Source organism: Caretta caretta, chromosome 9 (assembly GCF_965140235.1).
Source record: "Caretta caretta isolate rCarCar2 chromosome 9, rCarCar1.hap1, whole genome shotgun sequence".
Taxonomy (NCBI): domain Eukaryota; kingdom Metazoa; phylum Chordata; order Testudines; family Cheloniidae; genus Caretta; species Caretta caretta.
This window is the reverse complement of record NC_134214.1, coordinates 85,315,758-85,337,276: the sequence shown is the minus strand read 5'-3', so window position 1 is coordinate 85,337,276 and position 21,519 is coordinate 85,315,758. Positions and strand designations below refer to the sequence as shown.

Genomic DNA, 21,519 nt, shown 5'->3' with positions numbered 1-21,519 from the left:
TGCAGTGGGACTTAAGTGGTGATTGCATCTTGTGGTAACCCTCTGCACAGAGATGAATTTCGGCCAAAAAGAAGGTGAAAGCTTCTGACTCTATTAATTAAATTGGATATCCACCAAACTCTAGGCCATGCAGAGGCGGTGTTCTGTCAGTGAAATGGTTACTTAGGACAACCCTCATTTGTATAGGACTAACTGGCAACAGACCTCACTTGTAACGTTAAAGCAAAAACATGCTCTTCAGTAAAGCTTAAGTTTCTGATTTAATGAAGAGTGTCATGTTGGCCTTAGCAGCCTAATCACCAGAATAAGTTGTATGTGAAAATGTATATATTTGCCTACTCATGTATGGGTTTTTGCATGCATGTTGATTATGTTGTAAATACAAAATATACTGGTGAAATGGGTTTTTGTTTAGTGCATATACTATCTATCATCTGTACTATTTCTAACTAGTAATCTTGTTTTGTACTGTGTGATGTCTGATCCTTCTAACATCGATCATTGGGCTTTGGTGAACTCTGATCCTTCCAGGTCCTCCAGGTTAGATTCTTAACTTGGTCAATTTATTTCACTGCATTGCATTTGTCATACGAAAAATTGATGTTTCCCTGTAATTCAAAGATTGTTTTTAAGTGCTGTGGGTACCCTGCAGATGGTACCTGTTGACAGTTAGCATTCCTGAGAAGGTAACCTGTAATTAGTTCTCATGTGTGCTGTACCAGACCCAGTGTTTCTTCGGAATAAGCTTGTATGGTGGCATGTGTCTGTAGCTGACAACTGCACGACTTGTTTGATATGTGGCACTAAATTGCTACTGAATTTTAAAAAGAAATGGTTAGGGTTTTATCTTCAGAACTGCATGCAGAAATCTCACTCATCAAATCCATTCTCTGTATGTGGCCTCTTTGAGCTCTTTAAAGAGAGACTTTAAATTGTTAAAAGTTTCAGAAGAATTGAAAAGCCAGTACACTTACAAAATCTTATTACATGGGAAGAATTAAGGACGAGAAAGTCATGAATTCTCCAGCAAAGAGAAGACTCTATTTGTAAGACCCCTTCATCTCCACATATAAAGGTATAAATAGATATGTGACTTAAATCATAGCAACACTTTCCATTTTACTTGCCATACAGTTTGTTTGTGTCACACATGAGTAACGCTGACCTTGTATTTATCACTGTGGAACAAAGGTGAAATGATCTCATCAGGTGTTTTGTTTTCAATATACTATGAGTTGTTTTTATGAACTTACATGAAAATGTCAACAACAGGGTATTTTGCCCTCTGTCTACAAAAAGGAAAGGGTAATGCAATCACCAGGGTCTTGTTTAGGTACCCCCTACTGCTCAGTGGAGAAATCTGTTGAGTGCACATTTAAGAATAAACTAATCCTGAATGTTAGAGAAAATAATTGAAACAAATGTCCAATCTCCATTGGGGTTTATATATTGAAATCAGCCTAGTTATTGGAGAGGAGATTAATCAACTGAAAGGGGCATTCGCCCCTGAGCTTTGGTTGGGGAAGGCTCTGCTCTTACCCCTACTCCTGTCTCCTCTGCCTCTCCGCGGTGGAACAGCCTCCAAGAGAGGCAGGATTTAGCACTTTGGGGGAGGGGGCACACCAGTCCTGCTTCCCTCAATGGAAATATCAAACTCTGTCTGCAGTAAGGAGCAGCATTTTACTCTGTGACACTGGCTTTCACAATGGAGTTGGTCAATCAAGAAAACACTCAAGAAGGGGAGAACGCTATGTACTGCCATTAGATTGGCCCTAGCCATGCACTTTGCATTGGTGGTGTGGGATGCCAAGCTAATATATATATATATTTTAATGTAGAGACCACAGTCCTTATATGCAAATCCATAGCATATAAGGACTGCACAGAAGTCATGGGCAGGCTGACTCATACTGATCCATGAACATCTGTTATGTAATATCAAGGTCTGCCAGGGCCAGAAGGTCCACGGGGTCCCCCTGGAAATGGAGGATTTAAAGGAGAAAAAGGAAAGCCAGGTCAGCCTGGCCAGCCTGGCCTCCCTGGTCTAAAAGGAGATCAAGGACCACCTGGACGCCAGGTATGATAAGGAGTGATGCTTATTTCTAGCTGGGAGTGTTTTATTTTTAAAGAGAATCAAATATGGAGCTTTCCAGTTGGAAGATGGATTTTATAATGAACCTAAAGCCATACTGTAGTTTCTAACACTCTGGAACAGATCCTGGCTTCTAGTGGGCCGGGGAGGTATAGAGGACGTTGGGATCATCTCTAACCCTCTTCCCTCCCACACACACGTAGTGTGTTTCTCCATAGTGTTCAAGTGAGAGCAACAGTAGCCAGTGCGCCATCCTTGCTCTGTTGCCCCTTGCCAGTGAGCGATGATGGCAAATCTCCCAGTCAGTGTCTGTTCGTGTATGTGTGTATCAAATTGGCCATGGGTTTTGGGCACCCCGGTTTTTTGGAAGCCCAGCCTCAGACTCCTTTAGGCCTGGCTTTTCAAAGGTGCCGAGCCTCCCACAACTCCCACTCTAGGCCACCTACTGGTCCTGTTCAAAGATGTAGTAATAAATGAGCCCTATTGCATGCTCTCCTTTTTTCGCTATGGATTTATCCATTCATGGTGCTGTTTCCTGACTCAAGTTTCTATGTGTAGCAAGAAAGCTTGGGAATCCTATAGATTCTTGTTTGTCCCCAGCCCACATTTTTTCTCTCCTGAGACTCAATGAGAGGATTAAATAATTGTGAAGCTACTTTGTTTAGGGTGATCCTGGTCGTCCCGGCCTGAATGGAATGAAAGGTGATCCTGGGGTTCCAGGTGTTCCAGGATTTCCAGGTATTTAAAAGTCATTTCAAACAAAGCCCTTAGAACTCAGTAATGTCCAACTAGTAGAGGAGAGGAGCCCACTTTGGGCATTCATGCTGTAGATCTTTTCAGGAAGCACGTACTTTCACTGTGTAACTGTATTGGTTTGGTGTTTCAGGTATGAAGGGCCCCATTGGACCTCCAGGAGCAATTGGTTTTAAAGGTGATCAAGGCCCATCAGGTCCACCAGGTATGAATCATGGTTGATGCTACCCTGCCACTTTCTTATCTTCAGGGAGGTAGAATTGGACTCACAGGCATGGAGCCAAGTCCATTCCTGGTGTAATTCACTCAGATTGGGCAGAGATACCCCAACAATGGAATTTGTCCTTTTATGCTATGATATGAACAGCAATTTAAACACCATTCTAAAATAACAAACACCATTCATTGTTTTTAAAACTTTATTTCCACTTTCCTAGTAAGGGAAAAGCCACTTAGATATCTGATGTAGACCCATTCCTCTTCATTCAGTGGAAAGAAGCTGCTCGCAGGGGCGGGGGGTAGCTGATGATTTCCTGTTCCAACATTTCCTCCACTGAGTTTTTTCTGTGTGGTGGTTCCATGTTGACTCAAGGGCACCATGGAGAAAAGGACTTCAGCACAGTTTAATGCCAGTAATAAAGCTGACTTTACTCTGTGTTTCCTTGGATACATGGAACAGCCCCTATAAGAGTCAATCTATCCTTTTTGCAAGGATGCAACTAAGAGCAAATTTTTGCCTTGAACCTCTAGTTACAGTGTTTATTCCATTGATCAGATTTCTTGGCTGATGTCATCTTAAAGAATTATAGGGCTGATGAACTAATCAAACTTCCCTTTGAGTCTTTTGGAGTCACTCCCATCTTGGATTGTCCGTCTCTCTAATACAAACTTGCTTTATCCTAGGTCCACCAGGCTTACCTGGCCCTTCTGGACAAACCATTGTAGTAAAAGGTGACTCAGGTCCTCCAGGTCCACCAGGCCAGCCTGGATTGTCAGGCCCACCAGGATTGTCAGGTCCACCAGGATTGCCAGGTATGATCACTGTGGACTGAAGGCTTTATTGCTTATTTTTATAGAAAGTGACTAGTTAACAGGATGCAGTAGACCATTTGTTCTAGAGAGGTTCCTGGGTTTATTTGCCGAGACTTTGGTGAGCTTGCAAGAGTGTAACTTTCATTGCTTCATTTATTTTTCTAGGTCCAATAGGCCTTCCAGGGGATCCTGGGCGAGATGGACTTCCTGGATTTGATGGTCCAGGAGGACGTAAAGGCGAGAGAGGACTTCCAGGGCAACCAGGTATAATAAATACCCTAGTTCTGGTGAGGAAAAAGGCGGTTGGTATGTCAAAAAAAAATCTCTTCTTAAGAATGCAGACAAATGTCAGGACTTGTGTTCTATTGCAATTCACATGCAACAATATTACATTTTTAGGAATAGGGTTGTGACAGGTTCGGTCACAGAGACCGCCCTTGGGACTGTCGCCTGATGTGCTGAAACTACCTCTGAGCCCATCTTCCCTGCCAGCTTGGGACTCCAGAACCCTGTGTTGTTGAGCCAGACACACAAGCCTGCTGCAACACAGACCCAGGGTCTGAATCACTCCCCAAAGCTGCAGACTTAACTGAAAACCACTCAGCAGGTTACCTATCTCCAGCACTCAGACACCCAGTTCCCAATGGGATCCAAACCCCAAATAAATCCATTTTACTCTGTATAAAGCTTATACAGGGTAAATTCATAAATTCCCCTCTGTAACACTGTTAGAGAGAGATGCAAACTGTTTGCTCCCCCAGATATTAATCACTTACTCTGGGTTTACTAATAAACAAAAATGATTTTATTAAGTATAAAAAGTAGTATTTAAGTGGTTTAAAGTAATAACAGACAGAACAAAGCAAAATACCAAGCAAAATAAAACAAAACATGCAGGTCTAAGCCTAATACATTTAAGAAACTGAGTACAGGTAAATCTCGCCCTCAGAGATGTTCCAATAAGCTTCTTTCACAGACTAGACTCCTTCTTAGTCTGGGCCCAATCCTTTCCCTGGTACAGTTCTTGTTAGTTCCAGCTTAGGTGGTAACTCTGGGGTTTCTCATGACTGGCAGCCCCCTTTGTTCCGTTCCACCCCCTTTTATATCTTTGGCACAAGGCGGGAATCCTTTGTCTCTCTCTGGGTTCCCGCCCTTCCTTCTAAATGGAAAAGCACCAGGTTTAAGATGGATTCCAGTATAATGTGACATGTTCACATGTCCTGTGGGACCCCAAGCCTCCATTCTCTCCGGCCTGACTCTCACAAACGCAGGAAGGCCTGCAAGTAAACAGAGCCATTTACAGCCAATTGTCCTAGTTAATGGGAGCCATCAAGATTCCAAGCCACCATTAATGGCCCACGCTTTGCATAGTTACAATAGGACTTCAGAGTAATACTTCATGTTTCTAGCTTCAGGTATGAGAATGATACATTCATACAAATAGGATGAACAGACTCAGTAGATCATAGAATCATAGAATATCAGGGTTGGAAGGGACCTCAGGAGATCATCTAGTCCAACCCCCTGCTGAAAGCAGGACCAATCCCCAATTTTTGCCCCAGATCCCTAAATGCCCCCCTCAAGGATTGAACTCACAACCCTGGGTTTAGCAGGCCAATGCTCAAACCACTGAGCTATCCCTCCCCCCATAATCATACGCTTTGTAATGATACTTTACAAGAGACCTTTTGCATAAAGCATATTCCAGTTACATCATATTCACACTTATAAACATATTTCCATAAACATATGGAGTGCAACATCACAAGGGTTTCCCAGCTATTCTGCTGTTAGATAGTCCAATGTGGTGTCTTTTCTGGTGTATGCTATAGGCTTGAAAAGTCATTAGTCTTAAAACCTCTCAGTGGCAGACTCCGTACCAATATTGTTGCCGAATCCGGTCCCTGGATGTTGTTTTATTTCACTTTGTTTTGAATTCAATAGAACACTCTTTGCAGCCTGTGACACATGGTGTATAATTAGGACAGTAACAAACAAAGAGGAGTAGAAAGGAAAATAAAGTGTTATGTTTTTGCATTGAAACAATGGATCAGAAAAACTGTTCTCATGGGGAAAGAATTCCAGCAAGTCAGGTCTGTGTGGAGCAAAGGCACTGAACTGTGGGAGGGGAAAAGTTTAACTAGATACCAGCTAAAATCTACTAAAGCACCAGGACCCAAAGTCCCATAAACTTTCAGTGAGATTTGGACTCTGAAGTGTTTGTCACTTTTTTGAAATTTTTACCCATCAACTAGAAATAGAAGGCAAGTGGGGAGTAAGTGGGAATCAAATTATGCAAATAAGATGGTGATCCAAAGTAACAGGCCTTGAATGCTGGAGTCAGAACCCTCAGGGCTGAATCTTCATCTGGAGGAGGTGGAGGTTCTAGATTGTAATTTGTACCAAGTTTTCTAAAAAGCCCTGATACAATCAAAATTAAGGGAAGGAATATGCCTAAAGAAGTTAAATATCAGTGCTGGTGAGAAAAGGTCAAAATTTCAACAACAAAAAGAGGCAAAAAATTCCTTTTTTGGAATTGTTTGTCCTGTTTTTTTTGACCAGCTCTGTGAAATATTCTGTTAGCATAGTTTGAAAACATGCAAGAAGAGAATGTCCTTAATAAAGAACCTGGAAGGGAAAAGGTCAAACTTGCTAGAGATTGAGTTCTAAAAACTTAGCTAATTAAGAGCAATGACAAAGAGGGGACCCTGAAGTTCCCAGGCACGTTCTTTATGCTCTGCGCTAAGGTTGTTATGGCATATTTTATCTTCCATTCTTGGGGCCTATTCCAAAGCCCATTGCAGTCTTTCCATTTATTTCAGTGGATTTTGGATCTCCTCAAAGAGGGGGAGTGCGTTCTAGCGTAAGACACTTAGCTCAGCTCTGCCATTGACTTGCTGTTTGACATGTAAGCAAGTCAGGTAGGACTAACTTGCTACACTGCACATACATGTGTGTGGGTTTGGAATGGCTTACCTACCTTGTACATAGCTAACTACAGTACTCTATGGCCCCCACTTCCTATAGTATCTGAGCGCCTCTCCATCACTAATGCATTATCCTCAGAACACACCTGTGAGATATGGCAATACTATTAGTCCCATTATTTTACAGCTGGGGAACAGTCACTGAGGAACTTAAATGACTTGCCCAAAACCACACCGGAAGCCTGTGAAAGTACCCTGGAGCAGGGTATTGCACAAAGGTCTCCCAAATTGTAGACTAGCACCCTAACCACTGAACCAATCTTCGTCCTTATTGGAGCCATTAAGTACCAAGAAGCATTGCACAGGCTAATTAGACAATCAGTGGTGCTTGTTGTCACGTGCAGTTTAGAACATTGGGCTCTTCTGGGTTAATTTGCAGACATGCTGAGCAATTCTAGAGCCAGCTGAAGTCAGTGGGAGTTTGGGAGCTGTGGCTGCTTCCATACCTCTGAAAATCAGGTCCTTTATTTCTACAGGCCTGCACTTATTTACCTTTTTAAAACCCCTTTGAAAACCAGGGAGAATATTCACCTGACTCATAGGGAGCGCTTGGGCTTCATGAATGTGTTCAAGGTGTGCTGTGTTCCTTGGATGAAATGTGCTAGAGTAGTTAACAGATATGCGAAAAAATGTCTGTGCTGTGCTTCTCCTATGTTAACAGGCTTTCAAGGTACGCAGGGACCCCCTGGTCCTGATGGCTTGCAAGGCCCACCAGGTCCTCCTGGAACAGCTTCTGTTGCTCATGGATTCCTTATAACTCGACACAGCCAGACTACAGACACACCACTGTGCCCACAAGGAACAATAAGGATATACGATGGATTTTCTCTTCTGTACGTTCAGGGAAATGAGAGAGCCCATGGCCAGGACTTAGGTGAGATGCATCATATGCACTATTGGTGTGGGTTTTTACAGGGGAAGGAATTACCAGCTTCTTCTCACAATTCTCTGATCCCTTGTAATCCCTAGAATCCTACAGCCCAGGAGGTCATACACATAAGGGTAGGGGCTTGACCGCTGAGATCTGTCATCTCCATGGGCTTGAGCCTGCACCTTAAAGATGCGTGGTCACACACTGAAATTCACAGGCAATATTTTGCCTGCATATTGCAGTTTGGCAATCCGTGCTGTGCATTCATGAGAGGCTGAAAAGAATATGCAGATAGTGTTTAAAAAACAGGGGTGAGGAGTCTACATTTCCTTTAAGCACAGTAAGATGAGAATTCTTTTCTGTATCATAATTCATATATGTGTATATCTTCTGTAGGCACTGCTGGGAGCTGTCTCCGCCGTTTCAGCACCATGCCCTTCATGTTCTGTAACATCAACAATGTGTGTAATTTTGCATCAAGAAATGATTATTCCTATTGGCTGTCCACTCCGAAGCCAATGCCAATGAGCATGGAGCCACTGACTGGGCAGAGCATTCAGCCATTCATTAGCCGGTGAGCCGAAATAGGCTGTAAGATTTTGCATGGGATCTGTAAAGATAACACATCTTGTTGAAATGTGGTTTTGAGCCTGCAGGCTGAATATTAAGACATGGTAAAATGATTAATCATTTGTGTGTATTTTCTCTGAGGAATAATAGAACAACTTCTTATTTTAATGGTGGTGAATGTGTTGTGTGTAATCCAGTCTAGTGCCTCAGAGCAGGGAACTGACAACCACTACTGATTTGCTACTTTTATTTCCACAGCACCTGAGAATGCTGTGGACATTTTCATTATTTTTCATTTTTATTCTATTCGTTGATCTAAAATCTCATGAATTTTGGTGCTTTTAAGGGGACATCATCATTTAAAAACATTTTAAAAAACAAACTAATAGGCCAAAAGCTTTTAAATATCTGTTTTTACTTCTCATTTATGCACAGCACTTCTTGCGCTTTATTTAGCATGGACAGTGAAAGTAGACTAGACCAGTTTCCCTTTTTAAAATCATTTTCACCTTCTGGTTCTCAGCAGCATTACAGTGCTATAGTATTTGGGTTGCAAACACTGCAGGACAATCCAGGCAAAAAGAGATTGTTTTGAATGGACCTATTTACATTTCTGAAAACATTTCTGTTAATATCAAGGTTTGTGAAACTTGAGTAACAAAGCCTACAATTCTGGGCCAAAATCACTACCTTACAAGTCCTATCAACTCTGCTCTTTGAATAGCATATAACCTTAAATTGTGTATCTTGGCATATTCTTATGATTTATGTAGCATCCACAAAGGACTAAAGTCTATGAACATGCACAAGGAGACACAATTAGTGACATAAAGAACTTATAATCATATCTTATGAAGAGAGACAGATGTTTGCATATTTCCTTTCACCCAAGAATCCCAAAGTACTTAGCAAATTTTACAAACTATGAGCCAAATTGTCAGCTGGCAAAACTCCATTGCTTTTGGGGGAATTTTGCCAACTGAAAATTTGGCCCTATATTTAAATATATTGAAATGTAATGTCATATGGGAAACCTTTTAAACAATGCACAGCAGCAATATATCACAATTCCGGACAGAGAGTGAAGAATGCCTTATCCGGTGGAAACTAGAAGGGAGGGGTGAGCAGAAACTACCTACCAACCTGGAAGTTTGTCTGGATGCAGGATCTAGCAACCCTAGTCTTTTATAAAAGTGTCATGGAATCTTTAATGAGCATAAGTGGTCAGGACCTTGTCCCTACCTTTCATCGCAAGCCAATACCAAATTGCTGCTCTTATCTGGCACAAAGACTTAAAATTTTGTGGGGACTGGATGGTTGCTCAAAGGTACTCAGAGTAACTTCCAGAAAAAAAAGCTCTTCCCAGCTTGGGTCAAAAAAGGCTTCTTGATGATCTGGTAGAGATTCTGCGATTCTTTGAGTAGCTGTCCCTATAGGTATGTGCACACGCCTATGAGCGTTCAATCTGAGATTTTTGGTAGCAGTTTCCGTATGCCAGTACCTGTGCTCTACACATCCTCATGCTCCAATCCAGGGGTAAACAGGGGAGGCAGACCTGCCACTGCTCCAGTTCCTTCTCAACCACCTGTGGCTGCAGATGGAGAGTTGTGGTGCCCAGTAGCTTTAGCATTACGTAGCTTGCTTGCTTTTTCTTTTCTTTTTCTTTTCTTTTCTTTTCTTTTTCTTTTTTTCTTTAGTTTGTGGTTTTATTTTTTTTCCTCTGTGCAAGCTGTGTGCTTTTGGGGCAGGGGGTTCCCCCCACCTTTGTTTTCATGGTTGGGACTTCCTGCCTGTCCTCAGCCCCTTTTTGTCTGTGGCCTTCGTGGCTTGTACCCAAAACCCCAAGCTTCAAACTCTGCCAGGCCTTCCCCCAGCTGTGGCCCCTATCTCGGCCCCCTTACTCCTCTCTGGGTTCCCCCCTCCCAGAGACATGGCCCTGTTCCCGGCCCCTGCTCTGGTGGATGGGGGGGTTGCAGACAGGGGTAAGGGGGCGCATGAGATAAAAAGCAAAAACTGCTTTTAGCACCCCCACTATTAAAAGTGTTCCAGCACCACTGCCCACTGTAGATACTTTCAAAGATGCTGCCTGGTCGTCTGTGCACACCTTTTCCCACCACTATGCTAATTGTGCAGGCTTCCATAGCACATGCAGCCTTTGGTGCAGCTGTCCTCTAAACTGTACTAGATCCTTCTCCTCAGCACCCACCTCTGTAGTTGGAGCACTGCTTGGGAATCACCTAAAGCAGAGCACACACAGGGACAACTACTCGAAGAAGGAGAGGTTAATTACCTGTACAGTAACTGCAGTTCTTTGAGATGTTTTGTCCCTATGGGTGCTCCACTGCCTGCCCTCCGTCCCCTCTACACTGTAGTCCTTGCCATGCCAGATTTTATAGTTGAGAAGGAACTGGAGCAGCAGCAGTTCTGCCTTCCCCTGTATGTCCTTGAATCAAAGCACAAGGATTTATAGGGCAGAGGCACAGATCCACAGACACTGCTACCAGAAATCTCTGATGGAAAGTACCCATGGGGACAAATCATCTGAGTGAACTCCAGTTACTGTACTAGTCAATAACATCTCCAAAAATGAGTTTTCGCTATTAGATTTGTGCAAAATATTACTGGGCCAATTTCTGCCACTGCTGATGTAGATACAACTCCACATGAGGATAATGGGAGGTGAAACCATGTAACAGAGCAAAAATTGGGCTTGAGTGTCCAGCTAATCATAGGTGCTGGAACTAGGGGTGCGGATGCTGCTGCAGCACCCCCTCACTTAAAGTGCTTTCCATTATATACAGGATTTACAGTTTTGGTTCAATGGCTCACAGCACCCCCACTATACAAATTATTCCAGCACCCCTGGAGCTAATAATTAATTAGAATGAAAGTGCAAGAACATCTGTCTTTATGGTCACTGTTTCAAATCTTGCCCATATCCATAGTGTCACTGTCTTTCAACAGTTGTTTGTATGGTCTAGATCAGTAGTTCTCAAAGCCAGTCTGCCGCTTGTTCAGGGAAAGCCCCTGGCGGGCCAGACCGGTTTGTTTACCTGCCGCGTCCGCAGGTTCGGCTGATTGCGGCTCCCACTGGCCGCGGTTCACCGCTCCAGGCCAATGGGGGCTGCAGGAAGCGGCACGGGCCAAGGGACGTGCTGGCCGCCCTTCCCGCAGCCCCCATTGGCCCGGAGCGGCGAACTGCTGCCAGTGGGAACCGCGATTGGCCAAACCTGAGCACGCGGCAGGTAAACAAACCGGTCCAGCCTGCCAGAGACTTTCCCTGAACAAACGGCGGCCCGGCTTTGAGAACCACTGGTCTAGATGAAATAAGTTGACATTTGGAGTCTATTACTTTGTGGCTTTTATGATTTGTATACAAACCCACGATGACTGGCATACTTGTTAGCAGTCTCAGATGACAAGCTAATGATTGAGGGCCTGATCCAATGCCCATTTAAGTAGTTGGGAATCTTTCAATGGCCTTTGGATCACGCTCAAATTATTCTGAAGACTGAACTCCACGTTCTGACCTGTGGCACTGTTCCCTTGAAATCAGGATTCGTGCACAACAGGAAGGTAGTGTGGCAAGCTAGTTCTACCGCTATGTATTTTACCTATTATGTGGAAAACCAAAGGATGTTAGCTTTCAGTACTGTCAGTCTGGCACCTTTTAAGGATTCTACTGTACTATGTATTTTTAAACAGAGCTCTCCCAATTTTACCTGTGTAAGTAGTGATTGATTGGGCTCACTAAAACTTAGTTTTTTTATAGGTACTCAATGCAATTAGATACAAAAAAAATTCTGATCTATATTCCTATTTGTTTCACTGATGCTGTGGGAAATTCTGCATACATATAAAACTGTTTGAGGGGTGCAGTAGATCTAAATTGTTACAGCAGCCTTTCTTACATTATTTTTTCCCAGTTTTTCCTGTCATTTCTCTAAATTCTCCTGAAATAAAATTAGTATTTGGCTTACTTAATACGTTATTGTAATGGCGTGATGTTTCTTTTATACCTCTCCTCATGTTCAGATGTGCAGTATGTGAAGCTCCTGCCATGGTTATAGCTGTCCATAGTCAGACCATTCAAATTCCGTCATGTCCGCAAGGCTGGGACTCTCTTTGGATTGGTTATTCTTTCATGATGGTAAGGGCCTCCTCCTCTCTCCCCAAATTTACTGTTAACTGTTTGTGGCTTGTACTAGCTACTTCGGGATTTTCTGTTACAAAAAACATTTTGTACCATTAAAATGATATTTACCTATTGCTGCCAACTATGGTAACAGAGATCAGTTATTTCCCAAAATTCAGATGCCACTGTAATCAGTAATCCTAGGTAAATGTTATCTACAGCATTGTCTTAACAAACAGGAAAAAAGAATTAACTTGATTTTTTGAAACAGGGTGACTTCTTCTGGTGCTTATGGATCCCAATTTAACTTACAAGTTGTTTCTTTTCTAGCACACAAGTGCTGGTGCAGAGGGCTCTGGACAGGCCTTGGCATCCCCAGGTTCCTGTTTGGAAGAATTCCGCTCAGCTCCTTTTATTGAGTGTCATGGTCGTGGTACTTGTAATTACTACGCCAATTCATACAGTTTCTGGCTGGCAACTGTAGAGATATCAGAAATGTTTAGGTAAGAGAGCTTATTTCTTGCACATCACTTATTGTGTACTGAATGCATTGGAAATTGCATTTATTTTTAAGGACAAATGGTGATTTAGATCCTTATTTGACGAATTAATCCTTGTAAAACTGGAAATTTTTGCCTTTTCCCTCATCTAAATGTGTGTGTCATGCTTTCTAAGACCAGTTTTCCAGGAATTTGTTTACTTGGGAAAATCTTTTACATCTTGTCCGAACTTGCTGGGTGCATTCTGCTTGCTGTTTTGCAAGGACTCAGAGCTACTTTCTCCCCACCCTTACTTACATTGACCAGTAGCTTATTCCAAAAGTAGTCCCATTGTAATGAGTGAGACTATATCAAAGCGTGATGTATTTATTCAATGTGAGTAACGATGTCACAGTCTGACACTGAATGATCATTTTTGTGTTTTTTCTTGACATTTAGACAGACTCAGATATCTCAAATGTTGTTTGCAGGAGTACAGGCATGAAATCCTGGCCCCACTGACGTCAGTGGAAGTTTTGCCATCGACTTCTCTGGGGCCATGATTTCACCTTAGGATTTTGCAAACTCTTCAGGCTTGTACTCTTATCACTTCCTTCACAAATTTAGAGTGGTACCATTGTTCTATGGAAAAATAACTTGTTTTCATAGAAACAAATTTTATAACCGAATGGTGACTTGTCTCTCAAATGAAAATTAACAAGTTCTGACTGCAGCTTATATTGGAAAAAAATGACAGCTGTCGACTTCACAAATGTCGCACAATGAGCTTTATCCACAAAATGTGTTATACAACGTTAGTGGGTATCTACAACATGGAAATCAAGTTACTTCCAATTATAACACCGAAGTAATACCATTTATTTTTGTATTAGGCAGTCGTCATGCCATTGGTTTGCAGTTTGGCTGATCAGTGGTAATTAACATGTTGTCCTGACCAGTAATAACCCTCATGCATCTTTTAATCTCCTCTTCTTCCTTATCATCATTCATTATTTTCAGTCTCACACAAACTTAGCTTTCTGTTTATTTCTCCTTTTCAAAAATGTGTTTATACCGTTCACTTGAAAGAAGTGGACTACTCATTTGTGACCAATGACAGTCTTGCATGTGATGGCAGGGGCAAGGCTCAACAGCCAGGGGTTCGCTTCCAGTTTCTTTCAGGAATATAAGCTCATGCTTCAGGGTTTCAGCCGGCCATCTGCAGGGGTCAGGAAGAGATTCTTTCCACCACTCCAGCGCGTGGTGTTTTGCTTTGTTTTATTTTTTAAATCTCCTTTCTCTGAAGCATCAGGGCTGGCCACAGCTGGAGATGACATTGGATTGAGAGAGTCAGACCTCTGAGGTGGCACCGAGCATTCTCTCTCTCAGGTGCTTGGCTGGCAGGTTCCTGTTCACACACTCACGGTCTAACTAATCACCATATGTGGGGACAGAAAGGAATTTTCCAAGTCAGATTGGCAGTGACCGTGGGGATTTTTTGCCTTCCTATGCAGGGCTTGGGTATGGTTCACTTGCCAGGGTTATCTAGATATATCTCACTTTATTATCGTTTCCCTGCCATTGTGGGCTCTCCAGAACTGGTGCATCTTGGTCCCGCCTACAGGCGGATAGTAGTCTAGCCTCCTGTGAGCTATAAAACTTTGGTCTAATTTTGGTTGTTCGGTTTAGTGTCCGAGTGCTGGGTGCCATTGGTGGCCAGTGATATACAGAAGGTCAGGCAGATGATCTGGTGGTCTCTTCTGGCCTTAAACTTTATGACCTAGTTGGACTTTTTTTATATAATCACTCATGTACATACCCTTACACAATGGAAGGAAATAATTTGTTAAATCTGTCATCTTTACATTTTCATCTCATTGAACAGTGACATTTTATTATGAAATAATTCCATTCAAATGAGAAGTCAGAAGTTTACAGATGTAAATTCTTCCATGGTTTTTTTTTTTGGGGGGGGGGGGGCGAGAGGGGATAGATCATGTTGTATTTTGTAATTGCCCAACAAATATCATTTCTAAAAGACTCCCTTCACTCAAATCGGTGTTTGTGGACTGCCCCCAACTGTCTGGCATGTTGGGCTGATGTAGTTTGCTGGCACAACACCTTCTACCTATTGAAATACTGGTCTAAAACAAACAACTCACGAGGGATTTTAGGGAGAGTAATGAAATAAGTGCTTGATCAAGAAGGTGCTAAGCACATGCAGTTCCCTTTCAGGAAGGCACTTAACCACATCCTTAAGTCCTATTGATGTGAAAGGCACTCAGCACCTTTCAAGTCCAGGCTCCTGTAAGCATAAGAAAAGCTAACCTTGTGTGTTTGTGTTTCCACCAACCAGTAAACCTCAGTCAGAGACATTGAAAGCTGGAGACCTGAGGACACGTATTAGTCGTTGTCAAGTTTGTATGAAGAGGACGTAACATCTTGGAGAATTTTTGTAAAACCATGAGAATTCCTAGGGCGCACTGTCCTCCAGCTGTAACAATGGTGCTACTGTGCAGAAAGGAAAAAAAACAACAAAAAACAAATCCAAACTGGTTTAAAAGTGCAGATTCAGCTGTACCTCACCAAAGGCTGTCTGGTGCATATTTGACAAAAGGACTAAAACAAAGGAATTAATCTCTTGGAAATGGAAAAGACGCTTGAGGTTCACAGAGGATCAGAAGATGAAGTTTTAATTTCGCTCCTAGTACCAAAATGGCACTTTTTTGATCAACCAAGAGAAAAACAACAAAATACAACGCACTGAGTATGTTTAAAATAACAAGACTGCAGTTTTGAAAAACACTTTTTCATGGTGCTACTAACCCTACTGTATCCCAGGTTTTTAATATGAAATGTTAAGCTTATTCTCTTTGTAAGTAATGAAATGTGTATATTGTGTAAACACCTTTTTAATTCAAACCTTCAATTATTAGGCACAAATCAGCCTAAAATCACTCTTCACAAAAAGTGTATTAAAGACAAGTTTAAATTTACAGCAGTATTTTATATAAAATCAAGGGCAATGGAGAGAATCTATACCTTTTACACCAAACTACTACTGATTTTTAAAGTTTTGTTTCCTTCCTCAAGTTCCAATCTGAGTTTATTTGGGGAATGTACAATACTTCTCTAGTCATTTTGATCAGGGTTTTAAATGTTTATACTTACACCATGCTATCAATGGTGTTATTTGTGCTTAGAAATCCAAACCATTTTAAAAGGATTTTTTTATTCTGTGAAAATATGTGAAAAGATTATCCATATCCTATGTCTTTTTTTTAAATGAAAACAAGTCATATTCATGATTTAGTAGTAACCAGTTTGCTTCAGCAAAAAATACCCCTTGGAAATATCAAATTGCCAAAGCATTTAAGGTTATGTTTCCAAAAACTTTCTTTGCTCCGAAGTGGTGTCATGTATATTATCCAGAATAGCTGTACACTCTGAAAAAACTGAAATAAAGCAAAAACTGGCTAAACCCGATCTTTTTCATATTTATAAATGTATCCTCTAATCATTCTTATGTGAATTATATACATCCATGATGGACTTGTACAAGGCAACAGTTTTTGTGTATGTATAATTCAATAAAGGCCGTGAAAGGTCACAGAGCTCCTTGTTTCTTGCATCAGTATATAAGAATCCTACTGTATCTGTCACATGTTTTGCAATAGTTGCAAAGAAATGATCAAATTTTGTATACACAACTGTTTGTGCTTGTTTGATTTCTGTGGTCAATACTATTTCTTGCATTTATGTGTAAGCATTTAGCACTCCCCAACAAAGGAAGTGAGACTGTGCGTTTTCCAGATGATCAGCCTTCCTTGATGTGTTAATTGTATTTAACCACCTTCACCATTCATGAGGACAAATGTAGCCTGAGAATTAATGTATTGCTTTATAAAAAGCTTTATATTTCAGCTTATTTTGAGTAATGCTAACTAATTATCAGTGACATCTGGCTAATGGCTGTTCTGCCTCTGAATTTCTGATGCCAGCTATACATTAGGCTTGCAGCCACTCAAAAATATATATATATATATATCCCTGCTGAAAACTGAGACACAGAAATGAGTTACTAGGCGAGGTGGCAAAGGTTAATAAAATGAGATATGTGGAGGATTAACAGCATTTGTGTAAATATGAAAATGGCAATTATACAAAGGTTTACTCTAAAATATAATAGTGTGTTTTTAAATGTTAACATAGTCTATGTACGCCTCATGATTTGTTTATACATATATAACATTGGGGTATTGGGCCTGTACTACAGCCACAAGGCTCATATCTACCCTTTTGTGAGTTGCCTGCAAATCCATGATGGTAGAGAGTGAACGAATCAACCAAACATTCCCTTCTACTTATTTTATTTGGTTGATCTTACATGTAAAGAAACAAAACTGAACCGGCTGCTGCTAACCCCAAACTAGAAAACTGTTAACTAAAGATGACATCAAATCCCAACTCCTGTCTACCTCCCCAAGAACTAGGGTTAAATAGATGGGCCTCGAACTTTTGGGCCTGGCACAATACATTTGAGACTATTTATACCAACACAGCTTGAGTGCTTGTACTGATCACAGCTGTGTTCCAGTCCAGCACAGGCAGAGTGGCAGGTTCCCACATAAAAGAACTTGAAACAGATGAAAAGCAGATCCTTCCTACATTGTGGAGCCTTGGTTTCCACAATGACATTTCCTGTGGCTGTTGGACTGTGCATGCTCTTCCTAGGATCCTGCTAGCATTGCTATATTCTGTGTCATGAGCTCATGCATCCTCTAGAGCATGTAAACGTCTCAGTGAATACTAGAGCAGCAATTTTCAGTATAAATTATAGTCCCTACTATAACAATGTATAGAACAGCTATTCCTTGATTCCTAGCGCTGTGAGTATGTCAAATCCCTTACTGTCACACAACTGCTAGGTAACCAAAATAAAATAGAGGGATGTGGAGCAGCTGCATGCTGGTGGATGCTGCTGCGTGGCTGCCTCTCCTGTGCATGAGCTGCCCAATTCCATTTTGCATGTTGCTGCTGCCATGCAGTACAGGAAAAGCTCTTGGATCTTAATAAAATCCATGGTGAGGTTTCCAGCAAGCTTTTCTCAGCATTGCTCTATTAAGAAACAACAGTCTAGAAAGGAAAGATGGTCTTGTAGTTACGGCAGTAGGCTAAGATCTGGGCCTCAATTTCTCATTTGTAAAATGGGGATAATTCTTTTTTTCCACATCTTTTGTCTTATGCACTTAATTTGTAAGCTCTTTGGGCAGAGGCTCCCTATGTATGTGCAAAACCTACAATAGGTGCTCAATCCTGGCTGGGGCCTCTGGGTGTACCGTAATATAAATACAACTGGCAAAACCTTCTGTTCTGCAGATTTTTGATATTACAAGTGGAACAATCCTTTGACCTGCAGGGTGTTTGGAGACAAATCCGCACTGCCAAAACTGCCTTTATCATTTTTTCCCCCGGGTTGGCTTCAGAATCCAAAAGGACCCACTTTTCAGGTCAGATGTGGCCAAAATCTTGTGAAAACGTGTATATAGTTTTGGTGCTGCTAGACCTGTGCTCAAGCCTTAGAATGGCCTCAAACCCAAATTGCAGCCTAAAGGTACTCTTGGATTTAAATACTACCAGTCCACCCCCTCTGTAATTAAAAATGTTCTGAGTTAGGATTCCAGATTTGAGAGCATTTAATGTAATTGTTTTTCTCAAGTAATTCAGCGTTGTAACTGAAGCAGTTGCGTTGGCTGTATTCACATAGAGCCTGGTCTATTCCTAGTTTACCTTCAGTAGTAATTATGTGGAAACTGGTTTAGGAGACAGATGATCCTTTATACAAATTGTACATGGATAAGATTTGTGTGTTAACCACATGAGGGCACTATAAGCTTTCAAAGATAATTTAAGAAAAGTTGAGTGCCTACATCAGCAATGGTTTTAACAAAAATATATCAAAATATGGAGGATGTAGATTAACTTTCTTTGCTCAATGTTTGTTTCACTTGCTTTTAAAGGTGAATTGCAAGCAGTTTGTCGAATGGATTGAATTGGTGTCTATCTTCATAATAGAATTGCTGCAAACTAGGCTGACTTGCTAAAGTATAACTTGTATAATACTAACATGTAAATCTTTAAAACACTAACAGAGGGAGGCTAGCCCCTGCCACTCTGTTGTACTCTTAAGTGTCAAAGTTGCACATGGGCCTCTGTCCTTACTGTCTTTCCTAGTAATGAGATTCCTGTGTTAATCTTTGTACCAAAGCTGTATATTGGCTGTCTGTACCTTTAGGCTATTTCATGGGTATGGAGTGAGATTGATTTATACATCATACTTTGATGGTACGGTTCTCTGAAATTCTTCAAACTGGATGTCTGTGAAATATTTCAGAACCATTTGATTTAGGGTAGACTAGAAGTGTATATGGACTATGGACTTTGGATTTAATGACTTCTAGACCTGTAACCAGTGAAAACTGACATCCCCTACGCCAAAGGCCACTACAGTCTAATGGTAGGGTTTCATCACTTTTATTCTTTTTTTTTTTTTTAAAGGTATACAACTTTAAAAAATATTTCCTCTTTTAACCTTACAAATGTCAAAATGCTCATAGATCAATGTGTCCAAAAGATCTGAGATCTCAAAAGAGCATTACCTTTTATATGTGTTTGTTTAAATTGTATGGTATTTCCTAATATGCATGCTAGTAGCATGAGTCAGTGTGCTGCCCACATTGTAGAGAAGTCTCTTTTGTGGGGCACCAGTGAGGGAAGTTCATTTTGCTAGATTTAGAACTCTTCTACTTTGAGCAATATATAGTTGTAACACAGACCTTTCCCAGCAGCAACCTCTGGTTTACACAACCCCTGTGGCTGGGGCTGTAATACTGCTGCTGCTATGGCTACCTCCGCTACAAGCACAAGCTAGGAATTGTGCAAGAAAGATTGTGATATTCTAGTCTTCAGGAGTGTTTTATTGACAAAAAGCAGGACACCGTTGCTAAGGAAAGGTAGTAGTGATCAGCTCAGAAGAGCAGTAATGGAATATAAAGCCTTTCAAAACATCAGATAAAACTTGAAATGTGAGGGATGGGTGATGTGATCACTAGTTTGCTACAATGACTGATTTCATCATAAACCAACTACAATTGGCAGGGGGATAAGGATTAACTGTTAGGTAAATCAAACTATGCTATTAGTCCTAAAAGTAACCCTTGCGGCTTTTAGCTGAAGTGCAGGGCACAGATGTTAAACTGGAGCCTTCTGTGGATTCACTACTCTCTGTCCCTCCCCTTTAAAGATAAGAATTTAGATTAACTTGATATTATGAGGAAAAAACACATCTGACCTAGGTATACATAAAATACTAGTTGAGGGGGTGGTTTGCCATGACTGAACTGAGGCTTTCCAACACTCTTACTATACTAGGAAGATGTCCTGAGCTCTGAAACCTAGACTACAATTACAAATTCCTGGCCCCCTCTGAGATGTTCCTTTATGGTCTGTTGCAATTGAGGGAAGGAGAAACTATTGTTTAAAGGCACCATCTATTGTTAATGGAAAAAAGAGGGGAAGAGAATATGGACATAAGTTTTCTCTAGTCTATCAAGCACGATTCACTGGAATTTGAAGGCCACCTTTTTCCTTCCCAAAACCTGGAGAAGTCACAGGCAGAAAATAAGCACCGAGAATTGCCAAATATAGGAATTTTAAGGTTGTTCAGTACTTCACTACTTCTCTACCAACTGTACATGACCTATCCTGCCACACTGTAAGTATGCTCTTCACTTAACTCTTTCTGTAACAGAGATGCTGTATGTGTACTAGAGCTGCTCAAAAGAATTTTCCAACCAAAAGGCAACTTTTTTCCTTTGCAAAAGTGTAACTATTTTTAAAATGTGTAGCTTCGTCTTCCACTCCTAGATATGAAAGTAGTGACTAACTGTCTTCTGGTTTTGATCGAGGACTTTCCCTTGTTTCAAAGCTGATAGTTTTGTCTACTTTACCCAGCCAGAGGGTTGGTCCTTGAAAGACTAAAGCATTTAACACAGTTCAGGTCCAATGAGCCCTTTAAGGTACCTTAAGTAGTTACTTTGAATGGGACTGTTGCAACAGTCTTTATGCTATTTGGATAATTTTCACTGTTTGTTTACTTTTGGTATGCCTGCTTCTGCCACATACTAGAAGTACTGTTTCCTTTTTCTTCCACAACAGGGGCTGCTTGCTGTAAAATGAGGCCCTGAATAAGGAGCCTAGTTAGGATAATTGTCTTACAAAAACTTGGTTAGAGGGACTTAATGCATTCAACTAACTCCTGAAAGTAAGTTTAATATTTTGAACAAAGGGAGTATGACTTGAATGGAGTATTTAAAAAGTTCTGCAGTTACAGACCCTGATCTTAGAAACGTTACTTTTAGAAGTCAAATTCATGGTGAAAGATAAAGAATTTAGTGTCTGATTAATGAGTTCACCAATATATATGCTCTAGTAAACTAAGTTCTTGCTTCAGTAAATATATGCAGGGATAGGAAATTTAAGAGAGTATGAAATGAGGTGTAGTATCCAAAAGTCCTCATTGAGGTTGTCTTCACGGTAAA

The 21,519-nt window shown here is 41.1% G+C and overlaps 1 protein-coding gene across 2 annotated transcripts in view; it reads left to right on the top strand.

Annotated features, from left to right (window-relative positions):
* The window catches only part of COL4A5 (collagen type IV alpha 5 chain), a 144,296-nt gene extending 127,767 nt beyond the window's left edge, over positions 1 to 16,529 (top strand). For both annotated transcript variants that reach the window (XM_048865518.2, XM_048865520.2), the window contains exons 42-51: positions 1,944 to 2,077; positions 2,758 to 2,830; positions 2,979 to 3,050; positions 3,749 to 3,877; positions 4,043 to 4,141; positions 7,526 to 7,738; positions 8,132 to 8,309; positions 12,341 to 12,455; positions 12,771 to 12,943; positions 15,276 to 16,529. In XM_048865518.2, the coding sequence (XP_048721475.1) occupies positions 1,944 to 2,077; positions 2,758 to 2,830; positions 2,979 to 3,050; positions 3,749 to 3,877; positions 4,043 to 4,141; positions 7,526 to 7,738; positions 8,132 to 8,309; positions 12,341 to 12,455; positions 12,771 to 12,943; positions 15,276 to 15,357 (1,268 nt within the window). In that variant the 3' untranslated portion in view covers positions 15,358 to 16,529. The remainder of the gene's footprint in view (positions 1 to 1,943; positions 2,078 to 2,757; positions 2,831 to 2,978; positions 3,051 to 3,748; positions 3,878 to 4,042; positions 4,142 to 7,525; positions 7,739 to 8,131; positions 8,310 to 12,340; positions 12,456 to 12,770; positions 12,944 to 15,275) is intronic.
* The last annotated feature ends 4,990 nt before the right edge of the window (positions 16,530 to 21,519 follow it).